General features: G+C 55.5%; 2 protein-coding genes across 9 annotated transcripts in view; one reads left to right on the plus strand and one right to left on the minus strand.

Annotated features, from left to right (window-relative positions):
• The window catches only part of plxnc1 (plexin C1), a 17,956-nt gene continuing 1,968 nt past the window's right edge, over positions 1 to 15,988 (minus strand). Inside the window, exons 1-36 of one of the 8 annotated variants that reach the window (XM_061667389.1) lie at positions 12,056 to 14,396; positions 11,849 to 11,971; positions 11,053 to 11,187; positions 10,871 to 10,971; positions 10,691 to 10,796; positions 10,090 to 10,255; positions 9,893 to 9,995; positions 9,722 to 9,797; positions 9,587 to 9,631; positions 9,363 to 9,496; positions 9,073 to 9,252; positions 7,218 to 7,326; positions 6,794 to 6,973; positions 6,560 to 6,727; positions 6,368 to 6,464; positions 6,169 to 6,270; positions 5,879 to 5,982; positions 5,664 to 5,815; positions 5,402 to 5,600; positions 5,038 to 5,184; positions 3,903 to 4,071; positions 3,592 to 3,692; positions 3,343 to 3,484; positions 3,047 to 3,081; positions 2,875 to 2,970; positions 2,628 to 2,791; positions 2,059 to 2,206; positions 1,829 to 1,969; positions 1,679 to 1,753; positions 1,166 to 1,602; positions 985 to 1,100; positions 729 to 894; positions 571 to 660; positions 474 to 506; positions 226 to 388; positions 1 to 151 (exon numbers count right to left, since the gene is read on the minus strand). In XM_061667389.1, the coding sequence (XP_061523373.1) occupies positions 1,483 to 1,602; positions 1,679 to 1,753; positions 1,829 to 1,969; positions 2,059 to 2,206; positions 2,628 to 2,791; positions 2,875 to 2,970; positions 3,047 to 3,081; positions 3,343 to 3,484; positions 3,592 to 3,692; positions 3,903 to 4,071; positions 5,038 to 5,184; positions 5,402 to 5,600; positions 5,664 to 5,815; positions 5,879 to 5,982; positions 6,169 to 6,270; positions 6,368 to 6,464; positions 6,560 to 6,727; positions 6,794 to 6,973; positions 7,218 to 7,326; positions 9,073 to 9,252; positions 9,363 to 9,496; positions 9,587 to 9,631; positions 9,722 to 9,797; positions 9,893 to 9,995; positions 10,090 to 10,255; positions 10,691 to 10,796; positions 10,871 to 10,971; positions 11,053 to 11,187; positions 11,849 to 11,971; positions 12,056 to 13,078 (4,641 nt within the window). In that variant the 5' untranslated portion in view covers positions 13,079 to 14,396 and the 3' untranslated portion in view covers positions 1 to 151; positions 226 to 388; positions 474 to 506; ... (2 more) ...; positions 985 to 1,100; positions 1,166 to 1,482. Of the gene's footprint in view, positions 152 to 225; positions 389 to 473; positions 507 to 570; positions 661 to 728; positions 895 to 984; positions 1,101 to 1,165; positions 1,603 to 1,678; positions 1,754 to 1,828; positions 1,970 to 2,058; positions 2,207 to 2,627; positions 2,792 to 2,874; positions 2,971 to 3,046; positions 3,082 to 3,295; positions 3,485 to 3,591; positions 3,693 to 3,902; positions 4,072 to 5,037; positions 5,185 to 5,401; positions 5,601 to 5,663; positions 5,983 to 6,168; positions 6,271 to 6,367; positions 6,465 to 6,559; positions 6,728 to 6,793; positions 6,974 to 7,217; positions 7,327 to 9,072; positions 9,253 to 9,362; positions 9,497 to 9,586; positions 9,632 to 9,721; positions 9,798 to 9,892; positions 9,996 to 10,089; positions 10,256 to 10,690; positions 10,797 to 10,870; positions 10,972 to 11,052; positions 11,188 to 11,848; positions 11,972 to 12,055; positions 14,400 to 15,988 lie in introns of those variants that run through there. The other 7 variants (XM_061667391.1, XM_061667387.1, XM_061667390.1 and 4 more) reach the window with 7 other exon arrangements.
• rerg (RAS-like, estrogen-regulated, growth inhibitor) overlaps positions 12,688 to 15,988 on the plus strand; it is a 16,985-nt gene continuing 13,684 nt past the window's right edge. Inside the window, exon 1 of the mRNA XM_061667403.1 lies at positions 12,688 to 14,164. The gene's annotated coding sequence lies outside the window, so the exon portion shown is untranslated. The remainder of the gene's footprint in view (positions 14,165 to 15,988) is intronic.

The raw sequence follows: 15,988 nt of genomic DNA on the forward strand, positions 1-15,988 counted from the left end.
TGCTTTTTTCCAAAAAGCTTTATTAAAAAAAACCAAACAAATACATGAGCGTAAATGACAAGGATGCGCTTTGCAACCATGTCATTTACTCACCCGTACAGCAAGAGTCTTCGGCGTTGGAGGACCGTTGGGCAAACGACAGCACGTTGACCTGCAAAAGGAAAAAAAATAAAGCCATTAGTGAACAACACACTCCAATCCATTGGGGAATGTTCTTTGACTCACCATCAACTGTCTCCACACCTCCTTGGCAAAAAAATAAAAACAAATCCACTTCCAAGCTGGGAGTCTTTTTCCATACTGCCAAAAAGATCCATTCAATTGTCCAAATTAAGTCCTGCCAGGTGTCATCTGAGCATTGTGACGGGTCCTTTCCGGCAACAGCCATCTTGAGGGGAAAAAAAACAAAAAAAAACAATTAAATGCGTTCAAAGGTTCCGATGCAATCTGTACGATTGTGCTTTTACACTTACTTGGAACGAGTCCTCCCCCAAAAGATTCAGAGCCTGCACAGAAAATGGGATTCAAAACAAAATTGCATTGAGTGACAACTTTTCCATAACTGATTACCTTTAGTGGGAAGGGTACTTCGCAAGACAACTCGTAGAACTGATTTTCAATTCCCAAGAGGCGACAACAGCATACCACCAAACCCAGAGCCTGCAAAAAAAAAACAAATTGCAGTCATACATTGACAACCTGCTCAATCTACTTTCAATAAAACTTACCATTTCAGCAGCAGTCAACAGAAAAACTCCACAGCCTGTGAAAAAACAAAAACAATGGCAACAACCACAGCATTGCATGACTTAATGAAACAAGACTCGAGTAAACTTCCACTTCTGGGTCCTCCTCTCAAGAGCAGCAGTCCTCTGCACCAGGAAAAGCCGGAGCCTGCAAAAAATTTAAATACAAATCGTACCAACAATGAATTGGCAAAGCAACTTGACAATATGTCAGCTCGGGTACACGTGCCACTTGCACCTCTGGTCGCTTCTAGGTTCTTTTCAGCTCGTGACAACTTTGGCGCCGGTTCCCGAGGCCCACTGGCTCTTGCGCGCCTTCTTCAAAACGGAGGCTGCAGCCACTTTGCAGTTCACCTGCAGAAAAAAATAAAAAAAATAACGCACCTTTCCATCTTTGTCAAGTTCAATCTTGCACTGACCCCTGCAGGAAGTCTCTCTGGGTCTTGTTCATCTCACTGACCGGCGCCTGCTCCTCAGAGGCCACTGTTGACAGAAAAAACCAAATTTAGCTCCTGGAGTAACACGGGTCAGGTGAACTCGAGTCAACCCAGTCCCGAAGCAGTCAAGCGGAGGCTGGACCGGCTGCAAGGGGGGAATTAAGAAAAACAAGCAGGTGATCAACCCGATCGCACTGAAACACGAGACTGCGTGAAGTCCAGTTCAAACCATTGCATTTATTCACGTCGGCAAAGTCCCACGCCAACGCCCTCACACAAACTACACCACACTCAATGAGTCAAAAGGCGTCTGCGGCGGCGCCGCGGCTCTTCCTCGCGCCGTCCGACGTCTCCTGCACGCGGCGCAGTTGCTCACGCAACTGGGCGGGGGCGCCGGTCTGCTCCAGTTTCTCGCAGATCTGCAGGGGAAGAAAACACATTGCACACGGGTGAGCGTCGTCGAGTTGGAACTTCGCGACGACAGCGTGCGCCGACCTGCGGGACGTATCTCCGAATCATCCTGCCGAGCTCCTCGAGGGCGGCCGCTTCGTTGAAATCGTTCTGGTGCTTCTGAAGGGAAAAGGCGCACACGAGGCGTGTTGACCGCGACCACGTCCCCCTCCTCGACTCGGTGCGGCCGCTCACCTTCGACTCCTCGTCCAGGAACTTGTAGAAGTCCGAGCGGCTGATCGGCTGCTGCTCCCGGATGCGCCGGAAGTAATCCTTGGCCTCCTCCTTGTACTTGGGAACGTCTTTGGCGTACAGCAGCTTGTTGGTCGGCGCGTGCTAGGAGGGGGCAAACAACAAAACAAGTCCAAACGGTTACGGCGCACAGCCCGAACGGCGGCGGCGGCGGCGGGCGTCCACGCCGCTACCTTCCCCAGCTGCGTGTCGCTGAGGGAGAAGGAATCCATGAAGGCCTGAGCGGTGACGGACAAGCAGCCGTCCAGGTGGGCGCTTTTGTCCAGGTCGAAGACGAACTGTGGATTCTTCAGGATGTTCACCCAGAAGCGCAGAGGGAAACTGCGGAGGAAACAAAACACACGCCGACGTGAGTTTAGCTAGCTTACCGGGCGGCACCTTGGTTCCGCACCCCGGGCGGCCTCCGGGCCGACTGCTTCTGTGCCTCTGCAAGAACGCCTGCTAAATAGTCCTCGCCACGCCTCCCGCAGGTGCGATCGCTCTCGCTCTCTCGCGCTCTCGCTCCGCCCCCTTCCGGCGCCAGTCACGCGGTCACCGGCGACCGGAAGAGAGCGTTCGAAATTCTCCCACTTTACACGTGACGAGGACAACACCTTACCGTTGCGTTTTGGCTTTGCCTACCGTATGTATCGTTCAAATGAAAAAATACAAATTTGCATTTCCATTTACAATATCGTTAATGCATTCAAAATCATTTCAAGGAAACGTCTTCAAAACTGTCAGCCCAAAAACACCAAATTACCTATTCGTCTTCCAAATATGCAGCACGTCCGGATCCGAGATCTTCATCTCGTCCGCTTGACGGTCCAGGAAGTCAAAAAAGTATTTGACGGCCAGCGGCGCTCTGCGGTTTGACGGCCCCCACACGGACCCGAACAAGTTCTCCACAAACGAATGCACGGCCACCTTATGAAACACGCGCAGGAGGCTGTGATTTCCTGTGGTCGACCCGCGACGAGTGCGCCGACTTTCAGGAAACACACTTGCACCTTGGTAGAAAGCAGTTTGGTGAGGTGCACCTCCTTCAGCTTCAACTTCTTCCTCTCCGGATTCTTCCCCCTGTTCTCGTCTACGTCGGGATCGATCTGCGGGGACGCGCGACGACGTCATTGCCTCGCCGAAAGGACGACGCCGCGCGTCACGTCGCGACCGGCCGCTTACCAAGTGGAAGTATTTCCCCGACGTGTCCCCGTTGTCTGGAAGGAAAACGTGAAAGAAAATGGATCTTCCGCGCAGCCTCACAAAAATTGGACTCCCGTCTGCGGGTGTCCTCTTAAATATGACAAAACCTCATTGAATATTATGGAATTACTTGCGCTAATACTACATGACAATCAAGGCCCCCCCTTAACAAAATGTCCCACCGTCCTGTGCTATAGTTATCAAGTGCCGAACACCACAAACTCTCACGCGACTTCTGCGATGTCGTATTCGAAATGATATCTGACGACCGATACAAATGTGACTTCCGAGCCCGTCGCGGGCGGCGGCCGTTTGACTTCGTGCCGAGTCCGGCGACGTTCCACCCGTCGGCTCACCCTTCCAACTCGCGGAAGGATCCTTTCTGGAAAGCACCTTGATCGTAGCGCCGTCTGGAACCTGCAGCGCGCGCCAAAAAAAACAAGAGCAGACCGTGAACGCTCCCTCTCGTTCAAAAATAAATACATAACGTACAATAAATAACGTCGCGTATGTGTGACGGTCACCTTGTAGTGCTCGAGCGTGTTGAGCATGGTCACCTCCCCGACGGCTTCGGAGCTTGCGTCGACCTCTTCCAGGGCGACGAAGGCTCCGTCCCTCTCCAACTCTGCGGTTGGGGGGGGGGGGGGGGGGGGTGTGAAAGGCTTTTTTGGACCGTGACTTACCCTGCAACCCGACGACCGACCCGGCCAACTTTCCCCACCCGTCTATTTACCGATGCTTCACCGCGTCGCCTACTGACACGAGCGACTGCGCTTGCCCACGCCGCCTGTCCTCACATATTGTACCTCTTTGCATGATCGCGATTGGCTCTCACCGATTGAAACGCTCATTGGCGGCCTGTTGTAAGGGAAGCCGAACTTGGCCTCGAAGGTGCGAAGGATTTTCTCCTTGGCCTGCTCCACCGTGTCACAGGTGAGGGCCACCGCCTCCAGGGGCTCGCTCACCTCGCCGCCGCCGCCCGCCGCAAACAACGCCTTCAGCCTCTGAACAGAAATATTCAACAATTTGACATGAAGGTGTTTTTGTCAACAAACGTATATTAAGGCATTTTGGGGGCGGGGGGCAGGTAAAAAATAAATAGCACACATCACTTTAAAGACCACCGCGCACTTTGACAGCAGACAGTGAAAGTCGGGATTTGAACCCTCGACCCTCGGGTCGCCGGACAACCGACTTTACCGACTGAGCCGCGGCCGAGAGGGTGCGAGCGGGCCTTTGAAAACATTTACCGGGCTTATTTAAGTATTTTGGAGAAAAAAAATAAGGTATTTTTGTTTTGACCAAAAATGCCTCACGTTTTTTTGTTCATAATACAAAAAAAACACCCAAAAACATGTCAAAAACACCGAGTATACAAAAACTCTACTCCCGAGACACTGGCATTTACGTGACCGCTACTGACGCTACCGCAGTAGCTGTCACGTATATAGGGCGGGTTTGGTGGCCGTTGACAAATCCTTCCAAATCTCATCTCGAGGTTAGCGCCTCAAATGAGAGGAAGCGAAGTCAACCACTCGGCCGCTCTCTTAGACGAGACTCGAAAGCGGAAGCTGCTAGCGCTTCACGGCGAACGCTCAATATTTCCACCCACGACGGAGGCGTTGCTAAAGTATCAAATCCAAACTACACTCGCTTTATATGCACAAGTGACATTGTTCTGCAAATTGGACACTTTTTCTAGACCGCCTCACTGACACGCCGTCACCAGACCGCAGTTGCACTTCTCTTTGCCGACTTCCTTCTCTGTCGGTGAAGAAATACTTTTTCCGTAAGTCAACGGCGGTGACTTTGTAACTGATCAACCTCCGTACACATGAGGTGAATCTTGTTTTTGCGTTTACACGCAAAATTAACCTGCGTTTTAGATCGTGGACAAATGACACAATATGCGCTGCAGTTATCTGACAGTTTCGCACGATTCCAAGCATTCGCTCCGAGCGCCTTTGTACCAGAGAGGTGAAGTCCTGCGCCTGCCACAGCAGCCAGTCCTCGCTGAGCGTGTACAGAGCTTTGCCCGTCACGCGGTCCACCGGGCCCCGGGCGATCTGCTGCGTGAGGGCGCTCGCCAGCAGGAACAAGTGCTGGCCCACGCTCTCCTGTAGGCGAGACACCGATCGTCAAAGTGCGCCGCTCGGACAAAAACAACCGACTCCGGTGACGACCGGCGCGATCTCGAGTCCGTCGTCTACTCCGACGTTAACTCCTCGCTTCTGTTCGGCGGAGGGACCCGCGCAAACCGTTACGCTTACGTGGAAACTGCGGCTACGCGATAAACAAGGTCTCTCCAACCGAACCCGCGCGAGCGCCGCGCACCTTCAAGAAGCCGTAGAGGCAGATGGACATCCAGTTGGTGAGGAGCTTCTCCACTACGGACTCCGTCCGCCGCAGCAGCATTTTGGCTTGAGCCGTGCTGTTTTTCCGCATCAAATCCTTCAGCAGCTCCTCCGTCGTCTCCGTCAGATACGACAAGTCGCCGTGGAGCGCCACGGTCAGCAGAGACGCCATCGCGCACCTGGGGGAAGGACGAGGTCACGGTCGGAACTCCGGACCCGGCCGAAGGAGAGCTCGCGCCTACTTGTCTTTGACGGTGAAACTCTTCTGCTCCTCCGCCGCGTGCACCGCGCACGTAAGGAAGCGCCGGTCCCGGATCAGCTCGGACAAGGCCGGGACGCTCTCTTTCGGACGACCCCGCGCCTCCGCCGTACACGACGCCGTCAAAGCTTCGTTCTGCAAAGTCGGACGTTTCGCATTACGCGTGCGCGTTCCTGTGCGTCGTCCGCTTCCGTTTACCTCGGGGAAAAATATCCTGCAGGCGAAGTCCTTGTAGTCTAGGAACGGAATCGGGCCCACCTTTTCCAACAGGTTCGCCTTTTCCGTCTGCATGTCCACAAAACCTGCCGGAGAATTGGAATGGGATTGTTTTCGCAAAACGCTCCTCGCGTGTATTCCCGCGTACGTCGAGGCGGGTAGGCGTTAGCGACGGCTACCCTTCAAAACGGCCGCTTTTACTCCGCTGCCTCTGACGCGGTCCGATAAACTGAAAAATAAAGTATCCACCCTCACGATTCGGTTCGACGCACCTTGTCTGATGTCGTTCCTGATGTCCAGCTCCAGGTTTTCCATGCGCTTATTCATCTTCACCGTCAGCTGCTTTTGTTGGCGACGGTAAATCAGCGCCACCGCTTCGACGTGTCCGAATAAAACACACACAAAAAAGCCCACCTCGTTCAATATTCCCACATTACTCACTCGTGAAAACTGAGCTTCGCGGCGACCGACCGACGACGATGCAGGGGATCGCCAAAACGACCAGCCACATCAGAGCGAACGGGTGAGACGTATTCCGCAGCGTGACCGTCTTATCGCCGTAGAAAACCTGAGGGGGGGGGGGGGGGGGGGGGGGGGGGAAACCGTACCGGTCAGGTGACGTTCCGCGGTAAACGCGCCCGCTTTTACGCCTTCCGCGTTTACCTTTAACTGACGAAAATTGACATCGGGCGCGCTTCGGATTTTGCAGACGAAGAAGTCGGCGCTGTCGCCCGCGTCTTTGGCCTCCGTGACGCAGGGGTACTCCTCGCCCCCGTAGACGCCCGACGCCGACACCTCTTTTACGGTCATCTCCAGGCGATCCGCGCTTTTCTGCAATACGATAAGCGGCCGAATGCCGGACGTTCCAAAATCCGCGTGTCCGAAAACAACCCGCACCTGTACGGCGACGCGGACGTCGTCCCCTCTCCTCGTGGCGGTGAAGCCGGTGAACTGAGGATCGGGATGGTAGGCGATGGACTGCCAGCAGGCCAGCGTTTCGTTGGCCACTTTCAGATAAATGTCGCTGCTGAAAACACTGCGAGTACTCGCGGCTGCGGGCGTCTGGTAAGTCAGATTCTGTGAGCCCGACAAAAACACATTCGCATTTCCACAACTCCAGATGACCCATAATCACTTTCTCGTGTTGCCTTAAAAGCCGTATTGTGACAATACTGACGCAGACGACCAAAAACGGCGTGGCGTCTGACAAAAGTGTCGTTCCGACACGGCGATTTCCGGCAACGACGACGGGATCGATGACCGCGTCGCGATCCCGTTCGTCGCGACTAACGCGGCAAAGCGTGCGTGAATGTGCGCTCACTCGGAAACTTCTGTCGGCGGGGAGGCTGACTTCCTGTAGGGCGTGACCGTGCGAGACGCCGTCCACCGCGTCCAGGTTGGACCCCGCCAGCGTGATCGTCCTCTTGCCGCTGTACGGCACACAACGGCCTCGAGTCAATAGTCGCGCTACGTTTCAAAGAAACAAAAGAGATGACGTAGCTTCGGGAACTCCGCGCGACCGTCGCCACTTTCGTTTCCGTCAAAGACGCGACGGTCGCGCGGGGTCTGCGACACCCGTACGGCGCGACTGTACAGTACGTCAATGTGCAGTACGTCGTTTCCGTCGACGGGGCCGCGCGCCTCAAAAGGGCCCCTTTCGGATGTGGCCTCTGAAAAAAGGAAGGAGTTGGATGGTGAAAGACATCGCTTTTGAGAAGCGGGTGACTTATCCCACCGCATGCTTGTTACTTGCATAAGAATCTTGCCATTTTCTGATGCCCCGTCCCGTCCCGACGACATGTTGGACATTTCGAACCGTTATTTCAGTGTAACGAAATTATACTGTGTGATTTTAGCTCTTCCAAATATCTCCATTTTTGGAGTGAAAAAAAGTGATTGTTGTCATCATTTAGAATCATCATGGAGGACTTTTCACAACTGCTGTCAGTTAGCTGGACTATTTTGTCAGAAAAATCAAAACAACTCTCTGCTCCACTAGACAGCATTTGACCTCTCTCAACATATTCACATCTTAGACCTGCTCATCTCTAAGGATGGTGAAATGATACTACGTCTGAAGACACCCTGGAAAAACTCAGTGACCATGTCACAATTTCATACAGTCGACCAAAACAATGGAGAGAAAACAAACCGTCAACGAGCTGTCTCGACTCAATACCGTCTGACTTTTTCAAGGGCTATTGCCGAGTCTGTGCTCGCTGATTTGCGGCAAATAATCAATCGCTCGCTTCAGTCAGGCGAGTGTCCTAAAGCTCTTAAAGTAGCCGCCGTTAAGCCTCCGCTAAACAAATACAACGCCGGACGCTTCCGCGTTAGCGAGCTATAGACCCGTCTCAAGTCTCCCTTATTTTTAATCGACTCGGCCATTTCTTCCACTCCAACGGACCTTTTAAATGATATAAGGTTGAACGCTGACTCGGGAAAGGTGTCCATCCTGGTCTCGTTGGACCTCGGTACGGCTTTTGATCCGGTAGATCGTGATATATCGGATGGCAATCATCGGATGGCGATGACCTACGGGTCAGTACTTGAAACCCTCCTGTTCACCCTCTGTATGCTACCCTTGGGTCAAACTCTTCACAACTTTCATTTTAGCTATGCAGATGACACGCAGTTATATCTAGCAGTGTCTCCAGATGCCTACGGTTCGATTGAGGTGTTGTGTCGCAGTCTAAATCGGATAAATAACCGGATTGGACCAAATGTTCTTCAATTAAACCGCAACACAACTGAGATCATTCTTTTCGGCAATAACCTCGAAACCTCGGTGTTCTGATAAGATTCTGACGTGACTTTCGGCGGTCGATTCCTAAAACGTATCCGGAGTGAAGGCTCGCGTGCGTCGAGCAGACCGGGAGAAGCTCATCCGTGCTATTGTCATGGTCCTCCCTAAAAAGAGCATGAAACAGCCGCGGCTCATTCGGAATGCTCCGGCTCGGCGCGGATTACTCCCATCCTAAAGTCTTTACGCCGGCTTCCGGTCAGCGTTGCAATAGATTTCATTTTTTTCTGCTCCCGGTCTAGAAATCGCTAACAAGCTCCGAGATCGACACGCTCGGGTCAAATAGTGGAGCGCGGGCGTGCGATAGCGTAGGGTCGGGATTCTGACACGACGGATGAAAAACAATCGCGTGAGGGTCGAAAGGGACCGGTACCTGCTCCAGGTGCTGCTCGGCGTCACGGCGGCGCAGGACGGCGCCGACGTGTACGCGATCGCGGCGTCGCCGTGGCAGCCGCCGTCCGGGAGGACGGCGCACGCGCGGACCGTTCCTTTGCCTCGGATGGCGGGAATGTGGAACTCCAGGCTTACGCCGGTGTTGTTCCACACGGGAGACCTGAGACACGGGGTCGCGACGTTATCGCTTTTTACCCACGCCGTAAATACCGTGCCGCGCTCCGCCCGAACGGCGTGCCGGCGACGTACCCGCGGCTCCTCCGTACTCACTCTCTCGGCGCGCAGTCCTCGTCGATCTGGATCCTCACTCCGGTCACGTGACCCAGGTTCGAGCCCAACAAAACGGCGCGGTTGTGACCGTAGAAAGACACCGCGCCGGGACTGATGGAGTAGATCTCCGGCTTCTGAGCGGAAATGTACGGATCGTTACGTTTCGCTCGCGCCTTCCGCCGGACACTCGTATCGGAAGCCGACTTCGGACGGCCCCGACTCACCGAAACGTTCGTCGGCCGCGTCGTCGTCGTCTCGCAGACCCCGTCCTGTCGGAAGACCCGCAAAGAGGGTGTTCGCCGTGCGGATACGGGTATATCGTGCCGATATCACTGAACGAGCGACGGTTCGGTATTTACATTCGTCGCTCCCGCGGTGGCCCAGGAACAGCCGTCTTCGCTCCAGCCGCATCCCGTCTCGACGCATCTCCGGCACCTGAGTAGAAAACGCGCGTCGGAGGTTGAGCCCTTGCGAGGCCCCGCGGTCCGTTTTGGCGTAACGTCTCCCTCCGTCGGCGTTACGGGACTCACAGAGCGGCGGTAGGCGAGCCCCTGATGTCGGAGCACGTCGTCAGCTTTATTCTTTCCGTAAAAACCGTCGGCCCCAGTCGGACTTTGACCGCCGCGCTCGTTCCTGTGCGTCGCCGGGAGGTGATTGATACCCGGGTTACTACGCCGGTCCCGCGTCAGGTGGCGCGTTTCCGTTAAAACGGCGTCGGTCCGCTAACCTTCGGCTGAAAGCGTGCCGTTTAACAGGACGCAAGTGCATTGCGGGAACGTCGGGAAAGGGCCTTCCCTGCTGCAGAGCTCGCCGGAACGTCTGGAGAACTGACAGGCGAAGGTGTCCCTCGCGTTCTGATCCGCGCTCACGTGCGTGCGGACGTCCAACCTGATCTGAAGCAGACCGGGGTGCCTGGGGTCAAGTAGGCCAACGGACCGCGGGCCCGTTTTACCGCCGCGGTGCGGCCGGCCTCCGGTGGAATAAATGCGGTATAAAATAAAAGCGTGACCTCCGTTCTTTCTTGTATGTCATTATTTAAGATCTAATCTCTCCATTATGTCGTAAACGCTCCTCCGCTGGGAAAATATATCATTAAGATGCGTTATAAAATAAAGTCCATTTTTTTTAACCTGCGTACGTCTGCCGATACGCCCGATTTCCAAAAATCCTCCAAAATGAATCCCTTACTTATTCCGCGACCGAACCCGCTAAAGCGCTTTCGGTCAAATATCCCGTAGCGTTTCCAATGAAGCCTCCTGCCGTCGCTCGCTCGACTGCATCGATCCCGCCGGAGGCTGGCCCGAGCGCACGATTGCGCCGCACGGTACCTGACCGCTGTTGTGTCTTTGGACGGTGTAGGAAATCCTCTTTTTCTGGTAATCGTCGGGAAAGGAAAACCAGTGGGAGTTTTGGCATTCGTCCTTGAATGTGCAACTGGGGTGAGAAAATACCGTCGTCGTCATCGTGTCCGGCGGACCGAGACGTCAGAGGATGCGGGCGCGTCCCACCTCTTTTTGGAGTGACACCACACGCAGCTCGGATCCTGCGCCGACCAGCAGTCTTCCCGCGTTCGGCGCGTCCGGCACGTGGACGCGGGCACGCGCAGCACCTGCGGTACGACGACGACGACGAGCGAGATGATCGTTTGACACGTGGCGGTTTGTCGGGACGCCGCCGACCGGACACCGACCTGGTCGTCGAAGGCCGCGTACACGTGTTTCCCATCCGCTCGGTCCAGACGCATGCCGGGAAACGCTTTGCGGTCGTCGGCGCTCCGGTAAAGCACTGTGGGACACGTGCCGCGATGGTTTTGGTCCACGCTGAGCTGAAAACGACAAGCACGCCTTTATGACCGCCTCTGAGGTTTCGCGCGGCTTCTCCGGTCGGACTGAAATGGCCCGACGTGGATCTAATCTCTGACGTGACGTCAGGCGCGTGTGGCCCGTTTGCGGGGTCGCGTTTCCTGCCGTTGAGGTCGAACCACGGGCCGTCACGTGATCCGCTGCTGTCTCGAAACAAAACGCGCGGCGGAACAAAGCGCTTTGCCTCAGACTTCGTCGAGCCTGCACGAACTTCCTGCCCGCTTCGCTTCCTCACTTCATATGAGGCAATCTTGCAAGTGTGACGACGCTCCTTTAACTTTCACGCGAAACACCGTCACGTTGGATGAAATCTTCGTTACACGTGACCTCTGTGAAATATCAACCCTTTTTTATTATTATTTTTTTTTTTTATTTGTCATGAGCGGAGGTATACTTTACCTCACTATTAATACATACAATACGTCAATAAGTACAGTGGATCTCAAAATGGAGCATTGCGATCGGCGGCCACTTGTAAGAGGACGTGCGCAATCTACATTTGATTTCCCCCCCAATTTAAAGGCGTCAAAGTTTCGCCAATCATTTATCTCGCTGTCACGTTTTTGATATCGGCAAAACCTGCCACTTGAACGGGGGGTGTGTCGACTTTTGACATCCGCTCACCTTTATGAGCTGGCCGTCTTCTGTCCCGACGAAGAACACCATCCAGGTCCCATGCGTCGTGGCCGCGACAGACGTCATGGCGCTGCGCCTGTAGAGCACCTTGAGCGGCTGCAGCTCCTTCGCCTGCAAAAAAAACAAAAAAAAAAAACACACAAAATCCGTCAGCGCGCTCGTTGCGCCGGGCCAAGTCCGAGCGTAGGAACCGACCGCCCCGTCTCGGCGGCCGCAGGTCACGGCGCTGCAGAAGTCCGGGTCTTTATCCGCCGGGATCTCGGGATCGGGGGTGACGTCGAACAGGAGCAGCTGGGTGGCGCTCGGGTCTCCGTCCGCGCCGAACACGCCCGCCCACAGCGTGGAAGCCGGTCCGGCCGAGACCACCGACGAGGCCGCCAGTCTGCCGCCCTTCTGTCCGGGGACGAGCAGAGAGGCTCCGCGCAGCGATTTCAAGGTGTCCGCCTTCTTGGTTTTGGCTCGGAGCCATATGAGGCGAACCCGACCGCCGCCGGCCTCCGAAGGCAGCACGTTGGCGAGCAGATAAATGGCGGAGCCCAGCTGAAAGGCGTCCACGAAGTCCACGTCGCCTCTGCTTTTGAAGAGCGGGTTGGAGCTGTCGCCGGAGAAGGAGAAGATGCCTCCGTCGTGCCGGTTGTCGGTGTCGTGGAGGTACACGGCCTCGGTGGACGAGGCGCACACGCCGCGCGAGCTCTCGCCTTTGCGCTGCCGGACGGCGGTCAGGATGTAGAAGTCCCGCTCGACGCCGTCGACGGCCACCAGGACGGCCGCGGACGCGCCGGAGCGCCCGGGGGGCCCCACCAGGATGCGCTCCCTGTGGAGCACCGCGGACACGTCGGCCAGAGCGCGCAGCTCGCAGTAGCCGCACTCGTCGTCGGTCACGCCGCAGCTGACCAGAGTCCCGTTCTCCGCGAAGGCCAGCAGCACGTTGACGCCGAACGTGGCGTTGCCCGGATCTTCCTCCGCGACTCTGGAAAACTGCGCCGCGTCGCCCGCCCCAGTCAGGACGCCCCTCTGGTTGACCGCGCGCACCACGCTCAGGTCGCGCCTCAGCTGGTACAGCTTCTCCTCCGTGGCCACGTAGACTCCGTCGAGAGCGGTGACCAAGTGGCGGACGGCCCCGTCCGCGGTGAAGCTTCCGCCCGTCGCCTCCAGGCACCGGCAGCCTTCCGCCCAGAGGAGGCACAAGACGGACGCCCACAGCCGCGGGGGCAGCATCTTCTCGGCCGCGGTGTCGAGCCGGACGCCTCGGGTGGCTCTGGAGGAAAAGCGCGTAAAAAGCGCACAGACCGAGTGGGAGGGACGCGCCGGGCGGCGAACGTCGCAGATCCGCCCGTTTATCTCCGAGAGCGAGGAAGCAAATCGGGCACAATGACGGCGAGACGCGGCCGAAACACGCCGCGCCGCGCCCGGGCGCAAAAAGTAGGTTCGGCCGAAAGGGAGGAACCGTGCGAAATGGAAGCACGAAAAGGTAGAATGATTCGAAGGAAGAAAGACGGGGAAACAAAAGACGTCGGGAAGATCCAAAAACAAACCCAACCAAAAACAACCATTGAAGCAGGTCTGAGGTCGAAGGGAGGAAAGAATGAAGGAAGTAGAGATGGCAAAATGAGAACAGAAGACAAGAAAATAGGGCTGTGCCGGGCGGCCAAAAAATGCTAATGTGCGCAAATATTGTCTGCAACTAATACATATTGGCTGAAAATACCCGGTAGAAAAAGATTAAGCGCACACTGCTGTCACCTTGTGGCGGAAAACCGCATTGCACCAACATCCCGTCCACGGAACGTTGATCGCATCGTCATTCAAGTCAACTACGGTCACGTGTTCACACTTTAATACGTCACTGCTTCACCGTGTCCCGCCGGCGACCGCTTTTCTTTTTTGGTTTTGTTTTGTTTTTGTTTTTTTACAGTCAAACGACGCATTTGCAGAGCGACCAAAACAGTTGTTATGAAACAACACCACCGCCACTCCAAAAAAAAGACAAAAAATGATAATCATACAATCGTGCATAAATTAACCCAAATATGGATATTTAGTGAACTGGTGGGTTTCCCCTGTGTCGCCAACGGCTTCCGCTAGAGGTCGCTGCCCGCACTGTTTCGGCGCAGGGGCACTCGGAGCGCCTCGCCGTCTTATATTACCGCCGGCCGCCCGCACGCCAGCTTCAATTCGCAGCGGCGAGCGAGCTGCTGTCCGTCGTCCCTCCGCCCGTCCGGTGCGCATCCAGCCGGAGGGACGGACGCAACTTTCGTTGGGTGTCCTTCATCTCCTCCCCTGCTCATCCGGAGATCGTCACCGGTGAGTCCCCGGCTCGCTCGGGCTTTCGCGTCGCTCTCGGCGCTTCATCGCCTTCATCCGGCGGTGTCAGTTCGCCGGAAAGAATTGGCTTCCGCGCAGGTCCGCTTCTGCTTTTAAGGACACCAAAACAACCCTCGGACTCCCGACTTCCAACGGACCCCGCAGTCTCTCAAGAGTCTGCAGGTCTGCGTTAAACGTCCCGTTTCCGCGCGGATCTCCGCGGACTCCTTGCCTCCTCCTCCTCCTCCTCCTCCTCCTCATCATCTCCTTCCCTCGCCGTTACATAAAAGCGCGCGCATCTCGGCGGAATTCGGGCTCACCCGGCGCTTTTCTGGCCGAACCCGAGCCTGCGGTCGGCTGCGCGTCTTTCTATAGCACGCGCTGCAGCTGGGGTCTCCTCCCCGTGGTTTGGAAGTGCGCACTCTGTAATCTCCTCCGACCTCAGCACCACCCCGATTCCCGAAAAAAAAAAAAAAGACAAACGCGGGCAACAACCGAAACGAAACCATCGAGTCACTTTGACGGGTAAAAAGCAGCGCACTAATTTAAGGCTCCTATTTCGGTAACGTGACCTCTCATCTCATCCGTATTCATTTCAAAGGGTTGGAGCGCAGGACAATGTATATTTTGGCTGACCGTCCAATTGCGACCTGCACTTTTTGTCTGGCCTTAACTTCTACAAATAGAAGTGCGCACTAACTTTGGAATCCATCAAAATGTCGGGCGTCTACTTGGCGTCTGACAACGGGGCTGTTTCACGTTGTGAGTGTTTTCCTCCTATTTTCTGGATCGGAACCGGACAAATGCTAATGAAAAGCAGCTCTCGCAGTTTATTATCGTCTCGTTGTTCGCCCGGCAGCCGACGGGTGAACCGACTCTTGATTTTATGTCGGCAGAAAAACACGTGGTGAGATAAACTTTAAGGGGACTCTCAATCAACTTCTTCGGAAAACATTCGCTCATCCTTCCAAGCTCTGCAAATCTTATTTGTTATACCGCAAGCGTGGATTCTTCCTCCAAATGCGTATTCATATTCTGGAGGAAAAAGTCGGGGCCGCTTTCTACGAGCTTATCCGGTAAATGAGCAACCGGACCGGTTGGGATCTCGCAAGGCCCCGTTGGGGATCTCAGCGGGCGTAAGTGTACGTACGGCTCAGGAAACGCTCGGACGCTGGAACTGACAAAACACGGACGGGAATGACCGTGTTGGCAAGGCGACTCGCTCGGTGGCGTTTCCCCTTTGCTGCTGCGTGGGAGTTGTGCTCTGACTGCAGTAATATCCTGGCGCCGTAAAATACACAGAGAGGGAGCCAGATGGGGTGGGGGGGGGGGGGGGGGGGGGGAGGCAGGGTCTGGGAAGTTAATAAGGCTGCAGAAAACCTATTAGCAGCAGTACAATCCAGCTGCCAAGGTTGCAAGCATTTGGACGGCAGAGGTGTCTTATTTCACGTACTGATTCACGCTAACGAGGAGCTTTGCTCAAGTAAAGCAGTCGACGAGTGTCGCATTGGGGGTGTCGCGACGTGACCGTGCGTCACCCGCACGCACCCGAGGCGTCGACGACCGATCGTGGCGATCGTTCGCAGACGTCGGCTCCGCCGCCGCCGCGGCGAGAAAGAGGAGGACGCGGCCGCCGCGTGTGGGCGCGGGAGTGCCGGCGTAATAAGGAGACGATCGCAGAGTCCCTCGGGGAACCGGCCGGAACTTCAACGGCACCTCTCGGCTTTGTCGTCGGTGTTTTCGCGGGAATCGTTTGGTCATTTTCCATTTGGTAAATCATTCCGTAAAAGTCAACCTACACCTGGCGATGGGCCACGGCCGAGG

Source organism: Phycodurus eques, chromosome 22 (assembly GCF_024500275.1).
Source record: "Phycodurus eques isolate BA_2022a chromosome 22, UOR_Pequ_1.1, whole genome shotgun sequence".
Taxonomy (NCBI): domain Eukaryota; kingdom Metazoa; phylum Chordata; class Actinopteri; order Syngnathiformes; family Syngnathidae; genus Phycodurus; species Phycodurus eques.